The sequence below is a fragment of the Anolis carolinensis genome, chromosome 6 (genome assembly GCF_035594765.1).
Source record: "Anolis carolinensis isolate JA03-04 chromosome 6, rAnoCar3.1.pri, whole genome shotgun sequence".
NCBI classification, from domain to species: domain Eukaryota; kingdom Metazoa; phylum Chordata; class Lepidosauria; order Squamata; family Dactyloidae; genus Anolis; species Anolis carolinensis.
This window is the reverse complement of record NC_085846.1, coordinates 42665193-42691166: the sequence shown is the minus strand read 5'-3', so window position 1 is coordinate 42691166 and position 25974 is coordinate 42665193. Positions and strand designations below refer to the sequence as shown.

At 37.7% G+C, this 25974-nt stretch overlaps 1 protein-coding gene across 3 annotated transcripts in view; it reads right to left on the bottom strand.

Moving 5' to 3' along the window:
• Positions 1–543: 543 nt before the first annotated feature.
• eif2ak3 (eukaryotic translation initiation factor 2 alpha kinase 3) overlaps positions 544–25974 on the bottom strand; it is a 41749-nt gene continuing 16318 nt past the window's right edge. For 2 of the 3 annotated variants that reach the window (XM_008113087.3, XM_008113086.3), the window contains exons 3-17: positions 17610–17804; positions 16679–16809; positions 16016–16253; positions 15644–15803; positions 13966–14103; positions 12976–13098; positions 12330–12550; positions 10102–10214; positions 9464–9586; positions 8339–8488; positions 6993–7719; positions 6068–6235; positions 4266–4367; positions 2820–2882; positions 544–1547 (exon numbers count right to left, since the gene is read on the bottom strand). In XM_008113087.3, coding sequence (XP_008111294.1) covers positions 1383–1547; positions 2820–2882; positions 4266–4367; positions 6068–6235; positions 6993–7719; positions 8339–8488; positions 9464–9586; positions 10102–10214; positions 12330–12550; positions 12976–13098; positions 13966–14103; positions 15644–15803; positions 16016–16253; positions 16679–16809; positions 17610–17804 — 2817 coding nt within the window. In that variant the 3' untranslated portion in view covers positions 544–1382. The remainder of the gene's footprint in view (positions 1548–2819; positions 2883–4265; positions 4368–6067; positions 6236–6992; positions 7720–8338; positions 8489–9463; positions 9587–10101; positions 10215–12329; positions 12551–12975; positions 13099–13965; positions 14104–15643; positions 15804–16015; positions 16254–16678; positions 16810–17609; positions 17805–25974) is intronic. The other variant, XM_003222402.4, reaches the window with a different exon arrangement.

Sequence of the window (25974 nt, the reverse complement as noted above, 5' to 3'; positions counted from 1 at the left end):
AAACTGACGTCTTTGAATGGTAACTGCCAGGTGGACCCATCCTTAGCTAAGCTTGCTAGGACTGCTGGGAGATGCAGTTCAAAATATAGAATGGTTTCATATTTAGTGCCCTAGGGAATCACTCAAAATATTCGTAAACAAAAGGACCGATCACCAAATAGAAGTACACAGACCAAAACAGGCACACTGTGTCATGTTTTATTTATGATCAAGCAAAAATGGTAACTCGGTAAATCAGTAGCTTAAGTTTTTGTCCTGGTATCAATTGATAGAAGTTCATGGAAGTGCTGACAGAAGAGGAAGCCTTGCACTGAATATCGACTCTGTCCCCAGGATTTTTCTGCAAAGAAGCTGGGGTCTGAGGGAATTGGGAATGGGATGCAGAGCCTTGAAAGATTGCAGATTGTCTGCCCCTATTGTAGGGGGAAAGTAGGAACTCCGTCAGCCCAATAAATTTACAGAATTATGGTTCTCTGAAGTCAGATTTTGACACAATGCTGAAATTATTCCATTCATCATTTTAAAATACAAGACAACCACCTCTAAATAAAAAAAGATTTTATTAAATCAGACTTGAAAGAAGTCACAGTAATTAAATGCACCTAACAAATTGTTCTAAGTGCATGCTGTACACCACCAACCCCAAAAGGATTGATTTGACATTTTATAAATAAAAAATTAACATATTTACAGTGAGAAGGAGGTGTTTATCAAGCACAATCATCTCATTTCGGGAATATATTAAGACCTGATTACTACATTCTTGCAAGGTAACGTTAAACACAATGTTTTAGGAATTACAAAAATATTGAATAAATGCTTCATTTGTTACTGTGGCAATTCAAGCTGTTCAAATCTTTTTCCTTCCTCATCTAATTTTTTTAACAATGTCTACTGAGCAGAAACAAATCACAATTGGTCTAAAACTGGCTATCACAGTAAAACTATTTTCATTGTGCATGTTATCCTCCAGGGACAAAATTGTAAGTTTGCTCTAAAATAGCTTTCATGTCTTACATTAATGTAATCAAGGCTATACGTCAAGATTAGAGACCAACTGGTTCTATAAAAATACAGAATTTAATTTTATTTACATAATAGCCATTCTTTCCAATTTCCTAGAATATGTACAAAGTTCACATACTAGACAGTGTATCAGAATTTAAAATATACCACATTATGAAGTGAAAGTCATGTGTTTCAAGAGATTAGAAAATATTAAACATAAACTCTTAGCTCCATCCAATGGTAGCTTACATAAATATGACACCATAAAGCTGAGAATATGAATATTCCAGAGATGCTGCTTGACACTGAATTCTTCCTGTTGAATTACCACAGTAAAATCAATCCATCATAATTATGCCAAATTATTTATTCAGCTATCTTGAATGCTTCAATCCAGATAAACTCATTGTCCGTGATCTCTGTCGCAGCACTGGTTTTGATGGGAATTCCAAGTCTTCAAATAAAGGGTTTTCTATAATGTCCGCAGCCTCTGGTCTTTCCGTGGGACTTGGAGAGAGCATGTGCTTTACCATTGCATACTAAACAGAGAATAATACATTATATCATTTCATAAAATGGAAAGCATTGTTAGCATCAGTGCCTATATACAATCTCCATACCGATTGAAAGATACTTTCCAACCATTTGCAAAATATTATGTGGCATAATAGATTAAAGTAGATATTTTAATTCCTGTGGTTCCTCCAGGTAGAAAAAGAGATAAAAGGATAGAAGGAAACTACAAAGTAGGTAGATTTGTTTTTAAGAAAACTAATAAACAGTTAGAAAAAGAGAGAGAAACATCAAAGACAAAAATAGATTGAAGAATAAAAATGCCTACAGAGAGCTCTGGGTGAAGTAAGGAAAGAAAGTGAAATATAGGTGTATATGAGTCTAAAAAGCAGAAAGATCTGTGATCATATGAACCCTGCCTCTTTCTGGAAATGAGAAGCATATACATTGTTTGTAGATTCCCCTTTGCATCCACAGAGAATACATCCACAGTATTATGGAAGAATAAGAGTATGCTTTTTCTATCCTTTACTATAACCATTAAAAAACCCTTATAAATGTGTTGCTTTGAAAAATTAAATGTATATTGACACAGGTTTGGCCATGAAAGAATAATTTAGGGCAGAGGTCTCCAAACTAAGGCACACAGGCCGGATGTGGCCCTCCAAGGTCATTTACCTGCACCCCTGCTCTAAGCTTTAGACTTAGAGTCGCCCTAATTTTGAAATGACTTGAAGACACATAATCCTAATTAACTTGACTATATTATCCACTGTAGAATTAATGCAGTTTGACCAAATTTTAACTGCCAAGCTCAGTGCTATGGAATCTTATGATTTGTAGATTATGAAACCGCTAGCACTATTTGGCAGAGAAGGCTAAAATTATATACAATTACAACTCCAACAATTCCATAGTATTGTGCCAAATGGCATTAATTGTACAGTGCAGATGCACCCAGGGTCACAGAGTACTATGTGCTCAGACAAGGACTGCAGCTGCCTCTTAGCTGACAAAAACTGTTCTCCACCATAGATGCCACTTAGGACTTCATTAACAGAGCCACAGACTGTTTTTCCCCTAAGAAGCTTTAAAGTAAAAGGATAAAAAATGTAGCTTACTAATAAAATCAAGATCATTTTTAACTATACAGTTTAGCAATCACTCACTCATTCACTGGCAATTTAAAGTTATGAAATGAAAATGTGAGTTTAAGCAGTCTTGTAAATGAAAAGACATCCAAGAAAAGTCCAAGACTAACACACAAATATAGACAAGAAATTTAAATGTGTACTTACCTCCTCTGGATACTTCTCAATGAACAGATCAGGAAACGTCAAATGCCTTACTTCACTCAATGTCTGTAATAACATTTTAAGAAGGACTTTTTATTGTCACTTAAAATGATATGCTCCACAAGATGTTACTGTACTTCATATGCCAAGACTGAACTAACTTTTTCCACAATATATAAAATACTCTGCAAGCTCATCATTAAGGTTCAGTTTATTCTACAAACTAAATAACATTTACTGTACGAGTTGCCCACACTCCTAGTCCTAGTTGCTATTTATCCCATTTATAATAAATGCACATCATTAGTAATAGGTACTGTCAGAACTTCTTAACACCTTGCATAACAGGGTCTATCCTGCCACACTGCATCATATCCTTGTGGAAGACATTTCTTGTTTTTCCTTTTTGTTGTCATCTTCTATTTCTCTGCATAATTATAGTTCTTCTTGTCCCTGCACACAAATCTGAACAGTTGCATTCAAGGTTCTTGCCTTATTTCTGTCACCTTTTATTTTTATTCTTTATCTGTTTGTAACTGCTTGAAAAGTTTCACCTGTAATCCACTGATGGTTCCTTTTCTTTTCTGCTGAAGATAGTATCTTTTGGATTCCTTCATGACAATGTCCTCAGCTTCAGTTCTTCTGGCTTCAAGTTCTTTAGGCTTAATAGTACAATCCTATTTTATGTTATCTTTGCATTATTTGAGGATGTCCTTCAGGTTGTATTTTCAGATGATAGTTAATTTAGCATTTTTCTTTCCCTTTAATTTCAGCTACCAGCACAGTTGATGGTCTGTGTCACAATCTGCTCCTATTCTTGAGTTTACAGAGAGAATGGAGCTTATCCATCTTCTACGTCCAATTATGTGGTCTGTTTGATTTCTGTATTAGTTATTAGATGATGTCCATGGACAAAGTCATTTCTAGGGTTGCTTGAAGGATGTGTTTGGCATGTGCATGTCAATAAGTAAGTATCCTTTTGGATTGAATCCAGTTGCATTATTAACCAAAAGTGCTTCTCATAAGTATCCTCTATTGTGCTGCAGTAGCTTGAGTGTCTTCTGATCTGGGAGTGTCATCTTTTGGCACTATTTCTTGCTGTATTTTGGGTTGTCTCGGTATAGAGTGTTCGTGGTAAAAGAAATTCACAAGTGCTTTACCAGCACCTCCTTTTGTGCAGTCCTAACAAGTGTTAACTATGATGTCACTACCCTTGTTTCTCAAAGATCCTCCACAAGTGTCAGTCCACCCATCTTTTCACCTGCTGCTCAGCAGGTGTTTGGCACATTTAATCTGGCTCCCTATCTGACATGGGACACCCTAACAGCAGCACTGCTATAGTCAGCAGAGCTGATTGCCTCACAGAAATTTCACTATCATGGAAAGTAGTACTTTGTTGCTAGATTATACATATTTCTTTAAGTAGCAAAAGTAGAACAGTACACCTACCCTGACTCTCTCCATTTGCGTGCTGAAAGGATAAAGGAGCTCAAACAAAATCAGGCCCAAAGAGAAGATATCCACTTTGTGTGAATAAACATTTCCATGGACCTGAAAAGTTCAAGATAAAAATCAGCAATAAAAAAAGATTCAGAAATTAAATCAATCACATTTTTTCTATTCTTATCTGTGATCAAAACCATCACATACAGGACTAGAGAGAATCTTGTAAGAATTAAGATTGAATAAATAAACATTTTAAATGGTTCCAATCATAGTCTCTGAAACTTAATAGTAAACACAAAGGAAATTGCTTGAAACATGAATATTAAAAGAAATGAAATACTAACAGCAAGCATGCAAGCCCTTCCATCTGTGTGTTGTCGAAGGCTTTCATGGCCGGGATCACAGGGTTGTTGTATGTCTTTCGGGCTGTGTGGCCATGTTCCAGAAGTATTCTCTCCTGACGTTAGATAGATGTGGGCGAAACGTCAGGAGAGAATACTTCTGGAACATGGCTGCACAGCCCGAAAGACATACAACAACCCTTCCATCTGTAACTATCAATTACTACAGAAGGGTGATGAATGTTCTAAATATGCAATACACTCAAGTCTCTAACTCAAGTATTTACCCCTTAGAACAGCAGTACACCATTTGACAAAATGAAGAGAAAGGCCAAATTCCTTCCAAACTTCCATTCAACCTCCCTCCCTCTTGGCCTTTCAACCAGCCCAATAATCAAGGGAGTAGTGAATATATTTGCTGATATGACAATTTCATTAAGTGCCAGCAGAATCACTCCTTTTATGTCTTCCATTTTTTTCCTGTGAAAAAGTCCTTATGCTTAGTGAGGCAGAGGGTGTCCATTCTGTCAACTTGATTTAGACTCCAAGAGGAAACTTACCCCCCCCCCCCACCCTAACCAGAAGTCAATTATAGCTACTTCTTGTTTTGAAAAAGTTTTCTTCTCCCTTTTACAGGCTGGCTTCAAGACAAAGGTTGGGGAATAAATGTAGCAAAATTGCCACTAGGGGGCTCGAGAGGTTTTTTTTTTTCAATTAAAAAAATTGGCAGGGGTAGCCTTAACACCTTACTTTCCTCACTGTTCTGAAATGAAACACTCCTAATATCAAGCTAGAGTTTTGTGACTTGGTGGCCTATTGGCTACAACTGAATTAAATAAACTCAGGTATGAGTGCTGGTGCAACTAGAGCCAAAATAAGGCCACTGTTCAAGAATACAGAATACTTTGGGGAAAGCAATCCTTAAGGGATAGTGTCTCTGTTAATAAAATATCCAACCAAGACAACACATCAAAGACTAAATATGTTCAACAGCCACAGAGATCTTTGAGTCACACATCAGTATATATACAACTGTGACTGGAGAGAGAGCAATGAAGTATCCTAGAAAAGCATTAAGTCATTTGGCTGGCACATGTTCCACATTATTTATTTAATATCCTGCTTTTCTGCTAACAGCACAATCACATATTGTAATAACCACATGTTCTTCAGACATTGGTGTTGATCTCATTCGATTCAATTAAAACAGACTCACAATATCAATGGGATTTATCTATGCACTGACTCAATACTCAACATGTAACTCAGTAGGTCTACTCCAGTGGGACCAATCAGCAGGATTCAAAGCTATGTTGTCCAAATAACAATCATACCATGAAGATCTTGTAAGATTCAAAAAGGTGGACAGGTTGTATTTATAACGAAAAAAGAACAGCAGCACATACACTTCAAAGTAGACATTTACGAGAGCTCTGCTGATTAAGAGTGAGGCAGAGAGCATACCTGTTCTGGGCTCATGTAGAGCTTGGTCCCAACTTGCCCAGTGTGCCTGTCATAAGTTGGCATTGGTGTTAGAACAGATTCTTCCTCCTCATCTTGGTCCATTGCAGTCACTAGGCCAAAATCCCCGACTTTTACTATATCATCCATTGTGAAAAATATGTTGGAAGGCTAGAAATATTAACAAGTGAACACACAAAGAAATTAACACAGATAACATATTATCCACATAATATTTCCTATGTCTAGTCAGTTCACTGACTTCTCCCTATTTGTGAAGTTCTATCATTCTTTGGGAAAGAAGCTCCTATTTCCTCTTTTTCCCAAAGTGTAAAATATATGATTGCAACTTGAAAGTCATGTTGTTGTGAGATTGCATATTCCAAACCTGCTCAAACGAAAGGAATAGAAAAGTAGCAGTAGCACTTCACTGGCGTAATGAACAGGCTGCACACTGCCAGCAACAGAAAGCAGGATGTTACATAGTGGTAGTGACACTCCCTCTCCTGAATGAGACAATTTTGGAATTTTAACGATTAATGTGATACAGTCAACTACACAAGAAGGAATAATTTTAAAATAGCATATTATACTATATCAATGCAATCTAGGATTTTCTCATGTCTTCTCAAAGTTGTATCAAAAGCATGGTTCCGTTTAAAACCAAAAGAGGTGAAATTCCACAAGGAAGAGCAATCAATTAGAATGGGAGTATTATGCTGTAACTGCCAGATTATACTTTGGATCGTCTGCTCCAATCCTGCATGTGGGATGCCAAACATATCTCATGCCTTCCATCTGTATTTTTATGACAACTAGACTTCAAGATCAATAGCAATGATGATCCCTACTGAGGAAAGCACAGGGTTTTCACATACACAAAACTTCTGGGGTTAAAAAATATTATCATACTGTTTTCAATACAAACCTTGAGGTCCCGATGCATCAATCCTTTGCTATGTAAGAACTGAACAGCTTCTGCTATCTGTAAGAATATTAGCAGGCACTCTGTCCTTTCCCTCTCCTCCATGATACATCGTGTATTCATCCAGTCTTTGAGGTTTTCCTTCCTACAGAGTTGCATCTGGATGTAAAGGTACACTTTTGGTGTGGTAGGCATGGCTTTTGGTACAGAGTTCTTAGAGAGGTCCAAACTTAAGGTTGTAGGTCTTGGTGGAGAAACAGACAAAGGAGTTGCTGACGATGATATTTTACTACTAGACCCTTTTGTGCTTGTTTCTTTATCTCCAGAGTGGCTATCCTTTTTACTAGAAGCATTGTCACAGCCAGAGTCTTCAAAAACAATAGATGAAGAGGTCCTCTCCCTCATCCTTACTTTTGGCTTAGCTGGAGGACAAAGTTCAAAGGAACAGCTACCTTCTATATCACAATCGGAGAGAAGGCTATCCTTAATGTTTGACACAGGTTCCGCCATTTGGCTCAAGTCTCTGTTATCAACAGAAGAGAACTCCAGAGGGTAAAACTGGCACTCTGACGAATGTGATTGGTCACAAGATATCCCAACAGAGAGCAAGGTCCTCCTTTCTCCAGGTGTAGTACTAACTTCAATCTGTTCCTTTGAAGAAAATGGCTCAGTTCTAATTTTAAATGATGGTGCTTCCGCTGGACTGGGAGAACTGATTGCCCAATCAATACTTTAAAAAAGAACAGAGGGAGAACGTTTTTTTAAAAAAAATTACAAACTTTAGTTCACTGACTTAAGAGCAAAAGAAGAACAGCTTTTTGTTTTTGTCTGTAAAATCCACAGTTAAATAAGGTAAACATAATCATCACAATTTTTATTATTAAGTACATTACTTCCCCATTATTTCCCCGGATTTCAACGTATATAAATATATAAGGAATATCTCAGAAATGTGCTGAGGCTTCCCATGATATAGTACTTCTGTTATCCTGTTTCAAAATCTGGTGTCATTAAATGGCCAGAATAGAACACTGTATAATTCCCAAATTCCATTTTGTTTGCTCGATGTACCCAGGCATGGGTAATATTACTTTAAAAGGTTGTACAGAGATGTAGACTGCATAAAAACCATGAAAACAAAAGAAGTCTGAACACACAGTTTAATTGCTATGGCAGACTCAATCCAGTAAATAAATCCTCATGAATAACTAATCATAAAACTGAAAACAGTTAATATAAATAGTAGAAATCAAAATGTTAAATTTTGTCCTCCCTTGTACCTTCTAGAACACAATACAATATTCACAGATGCCTTTCATAAACAATTGCACTTTCCAAGAACCAGATACCTTTCATCTTTTAGCCACTGTTTGTCCATTCTTTCCTGCCAACTCTCGGGTGGTGCTTCTAGCCAAGCATTGAAGTAACGAACAATACAAGGATGGTCAAGCTTTGCCAAGGCCTTAACTTCACGCATCACCTTCTCACGAGCCTGATCCCTAAAATTTTAGAAAGGAAAAGTGTAAGTCAAGACAACATTCTGTTGTGATTAAGCTGCAATGGTTATTACATGGCAGTCATTTCAGTTTGTAAAGGATCCAAATGCAACAATAGATCCTAGAAATAATTCATATGAAAATGTTGAAAAGGAGCACTGTCAGCCATAAATATTGTCATTTTAAAAGCCAGGGGACCAAACCATCATTTATGATCACAAATGTTCACTCAATCCCTCTGTCACTCATATATTCTTTTTTCTGAAAAGAAGAATCTGCTGGTAGGAAAAAAGAACCCCCTTCACTCCCTGCAATTACAGAACATTAAAGGCCCTTTCTATACTGCCATATAAAATCAAGATTAACTGCTTTGAACTGGATTATATGGCAGTGCAATTCATATAATCCAGTTCAAAGAAGACAATGTGGATTAGCTGCTTTGATCATCTGAATTATATGGCAGTGCAGAAGGGGCCTAGGTAGGCACACAAAAATATTCATGTTAGGAGGAACTTTAACTATTTATTATAACTGATGATTTTACAAATTTGAAAGCCACATTGATTTGCTAGGCTATTTTTTCTTAAACTGTGGGTTCCCTTAGCTCAATGTTGGGGGCAAGAAAAAAATTAGCAACAGTAAAAGGTTTTTCAATGCTGCCCATTTATACAAATCTGTTAGCAGCATGCAGTGTTTACAGTAGACTCTGCAGAAAATGGTTCAGCTGTACTCCACGAAAGGAAAATCAGCCTGTTTAGCGACTCTTGCAAATGCTGATTTATTATCAGTAAGTGCTTGGTTTTTATATGCCTATACCTAGGGTCATGGAAAATTTATCAGTTGGAGTCATTAGTGGAAAATGTTTAAGGTTTCCTGTACTAGACAATATGAGAATAAAACCGAACATGACAACTACTAAGGGGAAAACAGCGTCATCTAACGGCATTCTTACGTGAATGAAACTAAAAAGATATTTACCTGTTTGGTAAACGTATTCTTTTAATAGCGTAATTACAATCATCAACTTTGTTTCTGGCTTCAAACACTACTCCAAATCCCCCACGGCCCAAGCACTGAATTGGCTCAAAATCTGTTAGATATCTGCAAGAAATCACACAATCACAATTGGACAATCTGTTCAGAAACATTCATTGTTCGTTTATACTCGGTAATTCCCCTGGTAGTTCCAAGTGACCTGAAATTCAGTTAGTTGACTGAACATGCTGATCAAAGAAGCAACAGGTCACTTTCTGTCTCCTCTGCCAACCTGCTTCATTTTTGTGTGAGCTGTAAAGGAAAGTGCCTTCTACACAAAAAGGCAAAGCAGGTGTATATGGGCTTAATAACTGTGCTTCCTCCGACAAACTCTTTGGTTTAAAACTAGACTGCTGTGGGAATTAGCTTCCATTTCTATATAGAAATGTGGAGTGGGGCTTCTCTTTTCCATGGTAAGCATGAAGATGCAGATGATTATCTTCTTAGCAAAGCAAGTAAAATATTTTGCAAGTGGGGAACTTTTATGCAAACAATATTTTAATCAGCCGAACAGTACTCTCTTCTCCTACTTAAGGCTACTGCACTATATGCATTTTGCCAAGCTAGATGTTTGCTTTTACCTCGATACATATCCAGAGTTCTTAATGTCAGACCAGGTGTTATCTTTAGCCTGTCCAGCAGAAGTTTCATATTTCGTATCTGTCTGACACTGGGTTTCCGACTCCTTTCGCTGCTGATGGATAAGAACACATCAGTCACAACTAAAGAAGGCTGAAGTTAGCTTGCAGTAACCAGTAAAAAGGCAATTTTTTCAAAAAGCACACAATGTATTTATTAAAAATGTTTTAGCATTCCCTATATAATGGAATTTTAGGGAAGAATACAAGTATAATTTAAGTTGGTAAAGACAAATTTAACTTAGCAGAATAAAAATTAAATAACTTATTAAGAGGAAAAGAGTGTCAAAAGTTTAAAATCATATTAAATATTTTGGAGTAAACCAACTAGGATTTAATAAATTCTTTTATTTGCCATCACAATGATGGACACCTTCCAGAGTCACACTCCAAATAGAAGACATGCTAAAAGTCTCTTGTGTCCTCCCACTAGGAGTGACACCACTAGGGGCACAGAAACAAAAGCTCCTGTAGTAGTCCTCAGCGAGATAAATACAGGGAGGGGTATACCTTCAAATATCAACTTCTCGTGCTATTGAGGCTTTAAATGTGATGACATGCACCTCAAATTCAGAACAGAATGTGCACATTTTTAAATAGCACTGTGTTATGTCTGTTATGGTATTCTAGTTAGCAGTCAAGCTGCTGTGTTTTGCACTAGCTGCAGCTTATAAAACATCCTCAGGGCCAGCCCTCCATTGAGTGCACTGCAGGAATCTAATCAGGAGGAAACTGCTGCATGAACTACTGTGCAAGGCTATTTCTGCCCAGGAATACAACAGCTGATCCCAAACGATTTGAGTCATGTAATACACTTGAAATTCCAACAAAAAAATGAATCTAGGATTATTCCCAATACATGTACCTGCTCCCGCAGATAAAGTACAACCGCATACAGTACAGGCTGTTTACCCAGTTCCCAAGGAACCACTGATTCACAGAGTCCTGTTGGAATTTAGCTTCAATTTACTGCCTTTTATCCACTTTGTTCCACCACACAGGCATCAACCCATCACTTGCACAACCCCAACTAACTCCAATGGCAAGAAGACACAGAGCTGAATGTTATCAGCATTTTGATAGTTGAATTCTCCTGCCCGCCCTGAAGTGAACCAGCATACTAACTGTTGAGCTTTAAAAACATGAAAAATAACTTTATGTTGGAAGGTAACAGTCAAAAAGGCCAGAAGTGATCAAATGGCAGAAATAATAGAGGGTATCTATGCTTCTTTAGGTTCTCCTTGCTTTTTGCCATTCTATTCTGAGAAGAGGATAGTTCAATTTTAAAAAAAATAAGAGTTAAGATACAGTAGTCACATTAATGTGTGGGTAAGTTGACCCAGGTTGACTTTTGGGTTGACTTTCTGACAAATATTTTAGGCATATACATTAGTATATAGCAGGCATGGGCAAACTTCGCCCCTCCAGATATTCTGCACTTCAACTCCCATAATTCCTAGCAGTTGGTAAGCTGTTAGGAATTGTGGGAGTTGAAGTCCAAAACACCTGAAGGGCCAAAGTTTGTCCATGCCTGGTATATAGGGTAGTACTGGCATTAATAAAGAGAGTGGTGTCACCATTCACTTCTTGAAGAGGATTCAATAAATCACCATGATTTTATTCAACAGTTGGTGCGTTACATCTGGAAGCACATTTTCCAAGCAATAACAGTATACATATTTCCTCCTCCTTTTTTAAACAAAGTGTTTCAAACTTTGTCCTTTCCACCTTAACTCTGCCTTGATTTGTTTAAAAGGTTAAATTCAGTGGTTCTCAACCTGTAGGTCTCCAGGTGTTTTGGCCTACAACTCCCAGAAATCCCAGGCAGTTTACCAGCTGTTAGGATTTCTGGGAGTTGAAGGCCAAAACATCTGGAGACTTACAGCTTGAGAACCACTGGGATAGTTACATAGAAAGATGCTAAAAAGTACAGCATATCCAATGCAGTGCACAGATGAAATTCCCCCTAATCCCACCACTTCTAGACACTTCAAAAGGGAAATTATTCTATACACCTTACTGGACAATATATACTGTATGTAAAACTTGACGATCTTCAACAAGGATATATTTGAGCAGCTGTTAAGTTTCTTATGTGTCATACCCAGAAACAAAAACCTTCCAAGAGAATATCCACAATTACATTTCTAGTACTAAATCATTCTACTTACTCGGTTGTGAGCATTGGGATGGAATAGTCTGCGTACAACAAATGTAGTAGCCACAATGCAGAATAAGATGGTGCTAACAATTTCTTTCCACCAGTGAAGTAACAGAACAGGATCTTTTTTACGGATATTCTTATAGCTCATGCTCTCAGAAAACCGGACTGTGATCTGAGTGCTCCGCCTGTTCCTCTCTCGTGAGTAGTATGGCAAGAAATAGCCATTATCTATGATTTCAAAAAACCAGTAATGATTTCACAAGAGTGTTTTTAAATCTGCAAACTAAAAAGATCTAATTTCTTTAAAATTAAATTTGCCCACCTGAACTTGCTAAATGGCAGAACAACAACATATAGACGGGAATCCAAAGGTTTCATCCAGCTTTAGAAATGTTCAGTGAAACCTTTTATTTCTTCCTCTTTGTAAACAACAGACTTATACATAATTCCAAAAAGGCATTTCAATAACCTCCCTTTGCAATACTATTTTTTGTCACATGAGATAGGACAGACCAAACCATTTCAAAATCTACTTAGGATTCCAATGACTTATACATACATTTGATTTTCAAAAAATAGGGAAATCTCTAGCTGTGTGTGAATGTGTGAGCTGGTCAAATAATCACTAAAGCCAAAGCATAATTAACACTTACCATAAGGATACTGCAGGACTGAAAGGGCACCATTACTGTATTCTTCGTGAGAAAATTTGTCATTGCTGAGGCATTTGTCAAATTCATCAGATCCCACTATAACAGGAGTTCTAGAAGGAGAGTCTAGAAAAGAAAGCCAAGTTTTCCAAGATGAAATATTTAGAACAACAATTGTCCCTCCACATTTTTCGGGGTTAGGGGAACAGGATTAATGCAAAAGTGAAAAAACTGCAAATAGTAAAATGGGGTTTTTTACTTGTAAAAATTCTAGGAATATTTCATTTCTCTAGCATGACTCTATGGTCAGCTTTCAATGGGCCTTCTAGATTCTTAGAGAGGTGTTATCTTTAAGAACTGCTAGATCCTCCAGCATGAGTATCTATTACAAAGTTCAACCCCCCAAAAATCTTAGATTCTTGATTTTTAGGCCTGTTACTGGGGTTCTTTTGGACCGCATCTGCTCTAGATTCTTAGATATGGTTATCATGATTTGTATGGGCGAGCAGATGTGACTGGCAGATGCCATATGTTCTGTATTTCAAAAGACTAGAGCTGATAGGGGAAAACTGATGCCATTTTTGGAATCAGGAGGTCAAATATCTAGAAACGGGTCAAACTTTTGAGGCACCAAAATGTGTGATGGCCAGTGTTATCAGCTTCTGGCCTGACTATCGAATCACAGTGGAAGACCTAGAGATTCCCAGAGAGAACATTGTAAACAAATCCGTGAATAATTAAATACACAAAAATCAAATCTGCAAATGTGAAGGGCCAACTGTATTAATTTGTGCGTTTTGTTAGTTTTATTACTATTAATTTAGTGATGGTGAAGAGGAATTTGTTACTTTTGTCTTTTGTAAAAAGATCGGATTTATGGTATACATTTTCCGTAGTAAAACAGTCATCTATTGAAAGAAAAATAATACATTTTCTATTATTAGTTATGTTCCCCTTCCAGTGTGGGGAAAATAGAATTTATGAAACACTTACGAATCAAGGGCTTCCACCTGATTACAGGTAAAGGGGTGACTGCATTATCATTCCTGGACTCCAAAGCTTTAGGGTTGGTTGGAAACTTATCAGAAATTCTGACTGAAGATTGAAGGTACAGTTGGCCTCCAAACATACCTGCATAGTAAATGAAATATTATATTTCTCTTAGCATTTATAAAATGCCCCATCTAACATTCTTAAAAGGTATTTCAGTGAATCAAAGTATTCCTAAAAGAGGAAACTAGAATGTTAGATCACACATGACAAACACAAGGCCTGCAAGCCAAATCCAGCCCACTATGTCATTTTATGTAGCCTGCAAGGATTTCTATGCCAGGGCAACAAAAGTTACATTTATACAGTCTTGCAATTACAAATGGCTTTTTGAAGACCATCATAAGACTAATCTGGCTCTCAGTGAATAATGGGAATTGTGGTTCTGCATGAAATAGGAGTTGTGGTTCTACAAGATCTTTAGCCTTTTCTGCCAAATGGTGCTGGTGCCTCACCAAACAACAAATCCCAGGATTCCATAACATTAGGCATAGTAGGTAAAATGGCATCAAATTGCATTAATTCTACAATGTAGATCAGGCATGGGCAAATTTTGGCTCTCCAGATGTTGTAGACTTCCAACTCCCAGAAATCCCAATCAGCTTACCGGTTAGGAATTGTGACAGTTGAAGTTCAAAACACCTGGTGGACTGAAGTTTGCCCTTGCCTGATGCAGATGGACTCTCAGTCAAGAGTTATGCTGAAATTTCCTCAGATTGAACTGTAGATTTTGACATTCAGTCTGAGGCTGCCCTACTGAGAATGGTTCTGATCTTCATGGGCCCCATGGTAACCACATGTCTGTCCTACTTGGGATCTAGCACTATTCATTGTATATGACGCAGTTCAGAGAATGTTTCTATCCTGGATAGATGATTATTTGGGTGCAACTCTCTTACACTGTTATCATAGACAGATTACTTTTTAATGGGCCATAAGACTTGATGACTCTATAGCAGCAGGTAGCCAATTAATATCCACCCCAGAATGTTAATGAACCCAAGTGGTCTTGATAACAGCTTTTGAAGGGATCCCCTGCCAAGTCAGCTGGCTTTTATATAGAAGCATCAGCTGACTCTGGAATGGTTAAAAGGGCAATGTGAAAGACATAATCTCTTCAGAGTGTAACTTCTCATTAAATAAAAAGAAAGTAGCAGTCCTGCATATTCTAGTTAGCTAGTGCTGATGAAACAAGTGGAATGAAAGGTTATGTGAGCTGCAGAAAACCTGGAACAATTTCAAATTTAATGGCCTTACCCATAGCATTACTGGCGGTAAAGAATTTGTGATCTTCTACTACTTATGCACCTGCATAGTCGTTCAAATAAGGGATTTTCCCCAGTAAAGACATATTGATCTCCTTTCAAAATTATTAGAAACTCTCAACAAGTATAAAATTCTGCAGCCAGACTGTTGACTATAGATGCTTATGGTAGCATACAGCAAACAAAACCATATGACAGTTGTGTTTAAATTTGACTGGGTGATGTTTTCAGATTTCGTTTCTTTAAAGTTGGTTTGACTCATTTTTTACGTTTTTACTTAATTGTTTTATTCCTTTTTGGGGGGGAAATGTGGAATACATATAAGTAAATACGAATTATATAAGCAGATATCATACCTAAATAAACACTGGACTCCATAGCTCCTCTGGCTTCCATAAGATCTTCATCATCTTCTAAGACATCATTGCCAGAAGTGTAGCTTGTATCATCAAAGAGACTGATTGGAATCACCTTGCCATCTTTAACAAGCCAGGCAGAAGCAACTGGGTTGCAAAACTAAAGGTGTAAACATGGTGTTTTAAGATCAATACAATAATTTTCCTCTGTAACATTTTTCAGTGTGCAACTTTTTGTGACTTCATTTAAATGGCTGATAAATATTACTGAACAATAGCCAATCATAATTACCACAAAGATTTCTAATGCAAAAAGAGCAAGAAAACTGGGACAGCACAGCAACAGTATTAATATGTTTCTATCTCCAGTACCTGATATTCCCATTCCAGATGTCCTCCCTTTTTATTAAATGCCATAACCTTCCAATCAGCTACCGAGACCTTTATCACTGTATCCTTCATTATAGCCTCCTGCTGTTCTTCCACATCCGAAATGATTTTTGAATCACCTTTGTTTAGATTTGGTTTTAAATGGCCTTCAATAAATCCTGTTCTTGTTTCAGTGTCTGGAACATAGCGCAGCTCAAAGTGACCAACACTAAAATTCCACCTTTAAGAAAAGTTAAAAATAAAAGTTCAAGAATGTGCCTCCAAATCAAACCTATTTAATTTGTGTAACAGAAGACAAATATATTTCTGAAGTGATGCAAGTCTATTAATCTGAATTGAACTAAAAAGATAAGACATTAATTTTATCCTAGAAATTTTGAATTCACAAATAACTTTTATATAGGCTAATAGTTATTGCAGTAGATAATTAAAATAGTGTCTTATCTGAAAAGTAAAAAATTTATCCTGGAATTGTGTGCTACTGCATGTTTTATACATCATCTTGTGGTAATCAATTCAGAGTTACCAAATAGTAATCTGTCTGCAGAATTCATCTGGTTGCTTGGAAATCTTGTAACAGTATGCTGCAACAAATAGAGAAGAAGCACCACATTCAACTATCCCTCAGAATTGCGATAGTCTTACTTTTCATTGCCACTGCGAGGTCCAACAGCACGAACTGTTTTCTGGGTCCGATGAAGAAGAAGAATATCTTCCTGTTCTATCTCATCATCATCCCAGCGATGACAGCCCATAGCTGAGCAAATGTATTTCACCTGCAATAAGAAGGAAAGCTTATTCTAAACCGTTTCTTCCTAATCCTTTCGGTACAACCTTATAATTATTGTTACCCACAACTTCTGACCTTGCTCCTTATTACTTATCTCCCATTTCCATATTTGTACCCTGACAGATTTATGAAGACTCCTAATACATGAAGTCACCTAATACATGGTGCTCAGTTGCAAACTAATACAAACCCCTACAAAACATACCTTAGCTTCACATATATTACAGGGTGTTTGAAAAAGAACTCCCTAGTTTTAATGTGTTTTAACTTAAAACTAGGGAGTTCTTTTTCAAATACCCTGTATTACGCTGCTTTGTACACATGCATATTACAGACTTTCTTTCATGAATATCTGTTGGAGTTGGTTGCCTGCCACAGTTTTAAGCTAGCTTTGAACTGCATTAAATGGTTAGTGTAGATGGGGCCCAAATGATACATGATCTATAACATACATAAAAGAGAACACATAAAACTCAGCAAAAGAGAAAATCCTGACACACAATTAGATATGTGCTATGAGGAGGAATGGCTCCTGCTCCAATCTCTAAACATCTCTATAAACTGGCATCGCATAGATCCATAGGTTTGAAACATACAGACTATTAGGCAGAAGCAACAATGAAAACAAAGTAACTTCTAACTAAGTTGTATGCATTTCTGTATGCTGAAAAGCACAACACGCAACCATATATACAGCCCATCTCAGCAATGTATGTGGAAGCCAGAGGCTAGCTATTTGTGACATATCTGCTGCTAAAAATCTACAGTTCTTTATTAGCATTTTACCTTTCCTGAACGTGAACTCAGTCCATAAGTTGTCAAAGATTTCCCTCCAACCAGAACAAGATCATCACCAAATCTATAGGATGATTCAAGAAGAGATTCAATGGTGAAAGGAACAGCTTCCATGCTTCCTCTATCACGATCCCACTGGAAAAGGTCTCCATCCAAAGAAGGAATAATCATTTTATTCCCAAATACCTAAAGAACATTAATTAAAAAAAATATGGTACCATTTAAATAGGGTGGGTGGAGGCAGGATATAATATCAAAAAGAGTTATAAAGCCTAAATCCAACTACTTGTCCTAATTATTGTATGACCAACAAAGCAATGGGATTTACATAAGCATAGATTTTTCTTCCAGCAATTTATGAAACATGAATAGTATTTTGACTTTCTGTATCTTCATACTGATTTAGAGTGTTTACCTAGCAAATGATAGGTCAAAAAAGAAAAACAGATATCAGAGATGTCTTAACTTTCAAAATATTTTACGAATGTTCTCAAATTATATGTGTATTGTGCTATCAATTCATTTTTGTTCCAATATGGATGGAAACTTCTGTTCATGTAATGAAAATGCCACTTTTAGAGTCAGAAATTGGAAACAACTTTTACTCATATTCATCCTTGGTTCAGAACATTGTCACATAGTTCTAAACAAAGGAATGTAATTCTCAAGCAGATCAACAGTGCTTTGAGACATATTCCTTTCCAAAAATGAATGCATATATGTGAAATTCCAATTTCTTAATATTGAGAAGCTAAAGAGCAGCTATGAAGTAAGGAAAGTAGAAATGTGCTGTAATTTGGGGTGCTGGTAACCTGAATATACAATATGGTATGGTCTCGGTTTAGGTAGTATGTCTTCAGTTTTATGTCAGAAAGAACTCTTGACTATACAATATTCATGTAATTAAGAAGACAGAGAACATAATGTCCATGTGACTCAAGTCTTACTCATTGTCTATGAATACTGTACTGTGAAACATAGCAATTAACCCAGCAATGAAATATGCATACTTCCTCTCCATCTCTTCAATAAATCAGTTTATACCTAACAGCTGCATTTTATCAGTAACCAATCTTATATCCCCTGGAAATTGTATGGTAAGACAATGGTGAAGGAGAATGAAGCAAATATGATGAAGGCAAGAAATAACGAAATAGGCATACTAAGAGACTGATCTCAGAATCTGGAACTTTTGACTTTTTGCCTTTGAACAATAGCTCAGCCTATATGATTTCACTAGTTATATAGCTCCACTGCCTTCTTGCTCTGACTCAACACCACAGTGCCAGATGTACACTTTTAAAATACTAAGTGTAATATGTTTACATAGACTTCATGTAACCCATAGATTCTCCATTACTAGTTTAGAACCTGGGTCCTCTTATATATGAAGAGAGCCAGTATGGTGCAATCAATAGGAGTTCCATATACAGTAGAGTCTCACTTATCCAAGCTAAACGGGCCAGCAGAAGCTTAAATAAGCGAATATCTTGGATAATAAGGAGGGATTAGGGAAAAGCCTAATAAACATCAAATCAGATTATGATTTTACAAATTAAGCACCAAAACATCATGTTATACAAAAAATATGACAGAAAAAGAAGTTCAATACGCAGTAATGTTATGTTGTAATTACTGTATTTACGAATTTAGCTCCAAAATATTGAAAACATTGACTACAAAAATGGCTTGGATAATCCAGAGGCTTGGATAAGTGAGACTCTACTGTATTAGCTCTGACAATTGATTAGTGACATATTGTGTAGTAATTGCAAAGTATTTTTAAAGTACTAACTTTATTTGAAAAGGAAGGATGCTTGAATTATGACAAGTTAGACAGGCTAATTATAAAAATGAACTTATTGTAAGATAAAGGGCTTAGGTTTTTTTAAAACAACCAGTTAAGTAAGATTTCCATAAATGTGAATGAATCAGTGAAAACACTGTTTTGCTTTCATAGCCTACGGATATGCCATTTTAAAAATGAGACTGGAAAGGAAATAATACAAAGTAACAGTAACTATTTTTAAGAGTCAGTTTTTAAGGCAGTTGAAGCAACCAGTTAGCAGAAGACCTGTTTTGAAGCATCATCGGATTTTATTGCTTTCCTACTTGCATCCTCAAATTAGTCATCAGCATTTACTTTCTCTTCATCTGAAGAGTGAGTTAACTTTCCTTTTCTATTTTTCCCCCAGTCTTATGTTGTGATGAACACTGATGAAGTTTCAGCAGCACAGATATGCAGTATTTTGGGAGCCTGAATTGATAATTGTTCAGACTGATTTCTTTTTACGATTGTAGCAGTATAAAAAAGTTTTGGAGTTCGGAGCCACCTATGTGCGGATGACACCCAACTCTACTACTCCTTTCCACCTAAAGTCAAGGAAACTGTCCTGATCCTAAAGCAGCGTCTGTCATCAGTAATGGACTGGATGAGGGAAAACCAATTGAAATTTATCCAGACAAGACACTGGCTGCCAGTCTGCTTCTGGGCACAAATCCAAATTCTGGTTGTGACATTTAAAGCCCTAGACGGTTTAGGTCTGGGCTATCTGGCCAACCGCATTTCCTTGTACGAATGTGCCCGGGTCCTGAGATCTTCAGGAGAGGCCCGTCTCTCGGTCCCACCTCCATCTCAAGCCCGGTTGGTGGGAATGTGAGTGAGGGCTTTCCTTCTTGGCGGCTGCCCCTCAACCCTGGAAGTCCCTTCTTCCCAGGAAAGCCAGAACGGCCCCCTCCCTGCAGTCCTTCCAGCAGCAGGGCTAAGCACTTTTTATTCACTCAGGCTTTTACATATAAAAATGTTCAGGGATCAGTTCAGGGAGTGCTGTGGTTTTTCATTCAGGGGGTGCTGTGCATGGGATGGGGGGACCACTATAAGGGAATAGTTTTGGATGTTTAGATGTTTCTAAATCTTGTTTGATTCTTCCACACCCAGTCACTCTTCTTGGTATTATAGTTTCCCTTTGTATCTTTCCATTAATTTTTCTTGTTTCAAATAATCCTTAAATGGATTTTTGGGGGCTTTCCTTGATCATTTTTAAGTTGTTGGGTCAGGTTGTCTATACTCATGATGTCTAATGAGAACGCATGCCCAGTGTGGAACACATCTCACCACGTTAAAACAGTGGATGTGGCTCTTAATGAGACATGCCGCCTTATCACAGGATGCCTACACCCTACACCACTGGAGAAAATATACTGTTTAGCTGGTATTGCACCACCTGACATCAACTTCGAATATCAACCAGCACGCCAATGCCTTACATCAAAAAATAGCTTTCTAAGATCTACAAAGATACTCGCAGGAAGACCTCAGCAAGTGAGAGTCCAAAAGTGGCAGGCTAAAACCCGGAAACTCAATCCATGGCTAAGAGCGGATGAGAGACTCCCCCCTGAGCACACAGAAGATTGGGCAACATGGAAGGCACTGAATAGACTACCATCGGAAGCCCCTGGTGCAAATCCCACTCTCAGAGTCAGAGGAAGGCAAAGATGGCAGCCTCCCTCTTCAGGAGCCTCCCAGCATGGCCCCCGTTCTTCTCTTTCTCCACAACCGTCTTCCCAGGACCCCCACACCCCAACAGACCCCCTCCCCTCCCTCCCTCCCTCCCTCCCTCCCTCTCCCTCCCTCTGATGTCACAATGTCTCCCCAGGCGATTGGACGGTTGCTGCCTCTGGGGCTCTTCCAGCTTCCTCTGGCCTCATTCTGCCCTCATCCTCCGCTCATCGCTGCCCTGCCCTTAGCCTCGGTCCTTGCCTCCCATTGCGATTCTAGTATTTGTGTTTAGTTTTGGTTTATTGGTTTGTAGTTGTTGTATTTGTTGTAGTAGTTGTTGTTGTTGTATTTGATATTTGTTCTCATTATTGGTTTGTTTGTGTATTGTTAGACTGTTAATTGTTTTTGTTATTGAGTGTGTTTTATTGAATATATTTATTTGTAGTATTTGTTAGAGTTTAGAATCGTAATTATTTAGCTTTTTTCTAAAATATAGTATACATTTATTTTATTTTATTTTATTTATTGGTTTGTATTCTTTTTATTTTATTTATTTTATTTGCCGTATTTTCTTATTATTATTTATTATTTGGTTGTTTTTGGTTTGTTTTGTTTTTGTTTTGATTTTGTTTGTTTTTGTTTTGAGTTTTGGTTTTTTTTTTGTTTTTTTTGTAATCGAAATGGAGGTATACGACCTGCTAAATACCGGCTGCCTGCTTCCCGAGATCCGGACGATCTATTTGCGTCCCCCTGAGCCCGAAGAAGCCCCCATCAAGTGGCCAAGGCCATCCGCAGCGGCCAAGCAGGCAGAGGCGCCCCTTATGGGAACTGGCCCCACAGAAAGCAGCCCAAGCGGAAGTCCTGAGGGAGAAGGTCAAGAAGCAGCGGGAGGAGAGGCAGCTCCGAAGACCGACACGGCAGGAGCCCCCTGCCTTACAAAGCAAGCCCCACGGCCTTGGGAAGACCGGCAAGGAAGGCCAGAAGGAACAGCAGGATTCCATCAAAAAGGATCTCCGGCCGGGGTTTGTGCGCCGGATGGCCAATGTGAAAGAGACAGAAGTCAAAAGGCAACAGTCATTTCTGCCAAAGATGCCTCTGAACACGGAACAGTGGAGCCCGCCCAAAATCATTCCTAAGCCTCGAGCCGGTCCAGGCCCTCCTCCCGCAAAAACCCTCGCACCTTACCCTCCCACCTGGCCAGTGACCTGGATGTACCGTCTCCCACCCTTGATCTGGACGTCATAATTCTCAGACCATAATTATCTGATCGATGGGCAACCCTCAGGCAGCGAAGCATTCATCTGAGCAAAAGGAGGAAGAAGCGGCAGAAGTTAGAGGGTAACATTAAGGATCCTCAAGAAACAAAGCGTCCATCCAGCAACATAACAAGAGAAGAAAGAAAAGCCATTTGAGAAAAAGGCCCTGGAAATAGCACCAAAAAAGCCCCCGTATGGTTCCGATATTTGGATGACACCTTCACCATTTGAAGCCATGGAGAAGACAAACGGAATAAGTTCCTGGATCACATCAACAACATCCACCCAAACATCCAATTTACCTTGGAAAAAGAAAATGAAGGAAATCAACCATTTCTAGATGTCCTAGTCATCAGCAAACCAAATCAACCATTGAGCCACACGGTTTACAGAAAGACTACGCACACTGATGGATACCCAGATAAAAACTCCAACCATCACCCAGGTCAAAAAAACAAGCACAATTAAAGGATCTGCAAACCCCACCTGCTCCAATGTGAACTAATGTGGCAAATGCAAATGGGCTTGAAATGGGCCACTGTGTATCCCAGGGGGTGGAGTATAGGGGGCACTCGCGGAAGACTATTGTTATCTCGAGGAGGCAAGCTAGGTGGGGTGCACAGTCGTCCCATTTTTCTATACCCATTGATTCTTCTCTGAACCAAAATCATTTCTCTTTTTAAACCTGCCAGCAACCTGTGTAATGATGTTCAGTTCTAAACTGGAATGTGTCACACACACGCCTTGCATTTTTTATGTACTTGCTTACTAAAGGGAAAAAGCATCAGCACTATGGTTCATTAAAAACTCTTTAACATTCCCGTTTACTGTGATTCCTGAATGCAAGCTGTATATAGCTTACAGACAAACATACTGTAAAATTTCAGATTTCCGACTCGCTGTTCAATACAAAACATCACTTTGATGATCACTTGAATACTTTCAAAGGAGAACTCTGGAAACACATTTGATTTTTTTTTAAGAGCAAATTAGAATTGAGTTTTTCCTCAATTTAGCTATACTTCTACTTCATGACATATTCACTGAAAGACTTGTTGTTTTTTCAATATCACTGTAGCTGGAGGTAAGTACATGTTCACTCAGGTTCACTCAGGTATGACAGAGCGGAAGCTAATGGAAGCCATGCCAAACATTTACAACTTTCCTCCTGTAGTTTTATGCTTTAAAATGTTTAATGGATTGTCTAAAAGTGCCAATAACTTTGTGACTACTTCACCTCCATCAGAATGCATTCCTCCAGTCTTCAGTGGCCCTTTATGGAACTAACATGGATATTTATGGTAATCTCAATTTATACCACAAGTCTGGGAATATGACCCTGATTTAACCCAAGAATCTTCTGTAACTCTCTAGTTGCAAATAAAAATATATTCTATCAGTCATCTGTTCCCAATCACTCTGAAAAAGGAGTAGGCAGCCAATAGTTTAAGAAGCCTAAAGCTTATAGCTCAACAACATCCTGTCTAGCACAAGTCAACAAAATCAAACTTTTTGTACTCATTAGAAATGAGAGTAAGACAGTTTAAATCAATGTTATGCTGATATTAAATATTTTAAATATGACAAATGGTACATTACAGCGGACTACTGTAAGGTTTGCACATTTCGCATCATGTTTGTGTAACACAAGCCAACAAGTATTTTTCATCAGATATAATTTTAGGTCATTCTTATAGGTTTTTTTGTGCTGAATTCAGATCTGTGTTTATTTCTTCTCTCTCACACATGTAGTCTTTGTGATGAAGCTTATCAAATAATTAATGCATTTACGGACTGATATCAATAGAATCTAATTAAGTAATTACAATTCAAACACAGTAATCCAATATAAACTTGTGCTTGCAAGTTTCAATGTCAGTCAGTATGCTTAAGCTATCTATGTTTGATCAGAAATGTTTTTCAGATGATTTCCTGATTTTCACGGTACAACATTATGGTTGCATTCCACGAATCTTGGTAGCACTGCTCCATCAACTGAATATCTCGGTGGAAGCGTTCTCGCTGCTCATCACTCACCATGCCAAGATTTTCAGGAAAGAATTCCAGGTGGGAGCACAAGAAATGCATTTTCAGTGACATGTTACAACCCAGTTTCTGGTTAAGTATCAAGCAGATTCTGGACTCCTGTTTGCTGGAAACCTGTGGTTATTAAGGAAGTTTTCACAAAACCACTTAAATGTTGTCCAAGACAAAACTGAAGATAAAGTATTTAGTCTGCAGCAAGTTATATATAACTATACCTGCTTACTCAGCATTGCACCATTAGTAATAAGCTATTACACAATGTAGTTCCTATTGGTTGTTGGATACTGCACCACAGGGATGCAATCATTTAGACCTACTCCTGGCTGGAGTAAGATAATATGCTGACATAGGCAACTTACTTAAGCAGGCATATAATAATTTAATTATACAGAATTAATGATAGCCCTATACAACATGATATGGTACAAAACATAAAAGCAGTCATTATTAATATCTGTGCGTAAATGCATTGATTATTCGATTAGCCTCATGGCAAAAACTGCAAGTGACAGAGAAGAAATAAACACAGATTTGAATTCAGCACAAAAAACTCTATAAAACTCTATAAGAATGACCTAAAATTATACCTGATGAAAAATACTTGTTGGCTTGTGTAATTGACTAGGTGCAGAGAAGAGAACAAAAATGTAATTATGTGTGTGTTGGGGGGGGTGTCACTTTTATGCATTATTTTTGTTACTACACAATCACGCTGATCTCACTTTAACAATAAGTAGGTATTTAGCAAAATAATTCAACATTTCTTTTTCTTGTCAATATTTGATTAAATCCAGAACTTCTATGAAGTTTGAACAGATTTTAATTCAAAGAAATGTTCAACTTTCCCCTAGTTAACAACTTTCACTCAGTCACCATAATTTTCAGATGTTTTATGTCAAAGACTATCCAAATCAATTATTTCAATAATGATTGCTGTAAAAGCCAAACTGCAAAAGCAGATGGCGATTACTTGCCCAGGTTCCTGAAGTGAGCAAATCAGAATCATACACAATCCTAACCATGTTTTATCACTGATGCCTGCTTATTAGTCTTCTTGCTTGGAAATACTTTCAACTATGATAAACAACTAGCATTGCAGAATCTCTGTTAAATCTGTGAAATGCTGCTATTTGCCCTGATTGCAGGATTAGGATGTTTGCCCTTGCCCTTGCCTGTGACCTGCTTCTTTTTAAAAAGGAAGTTACGCCATAGTAGTGGATAGCTCCATCTGCTTATGCCTCAGGGGAGAAACTGGAAGAATAACCAGTAAGAGACGGAAAGTCTGGATCAATACTGGAAAGAAATTAACTGTATTTGATCCTGTAAACTGTCCTCTTTGTGACTTCAATAATGAAGCCAAAGATAATTTCAGTTTTGTGGGAGGGTTTAAAATTACAAATTATAACAATGACCTTGTTCTCAAGCAGAAACATATTGAGGCTGTATAAGGTAGCCTCTTATTGGCAACATGGTTGGCCACTTTATTTGCACTTTCTCACTAAAGTGTATTAAATTAATGGCATTGTGTGTAAAAACTTGACAATGATTACTCGTT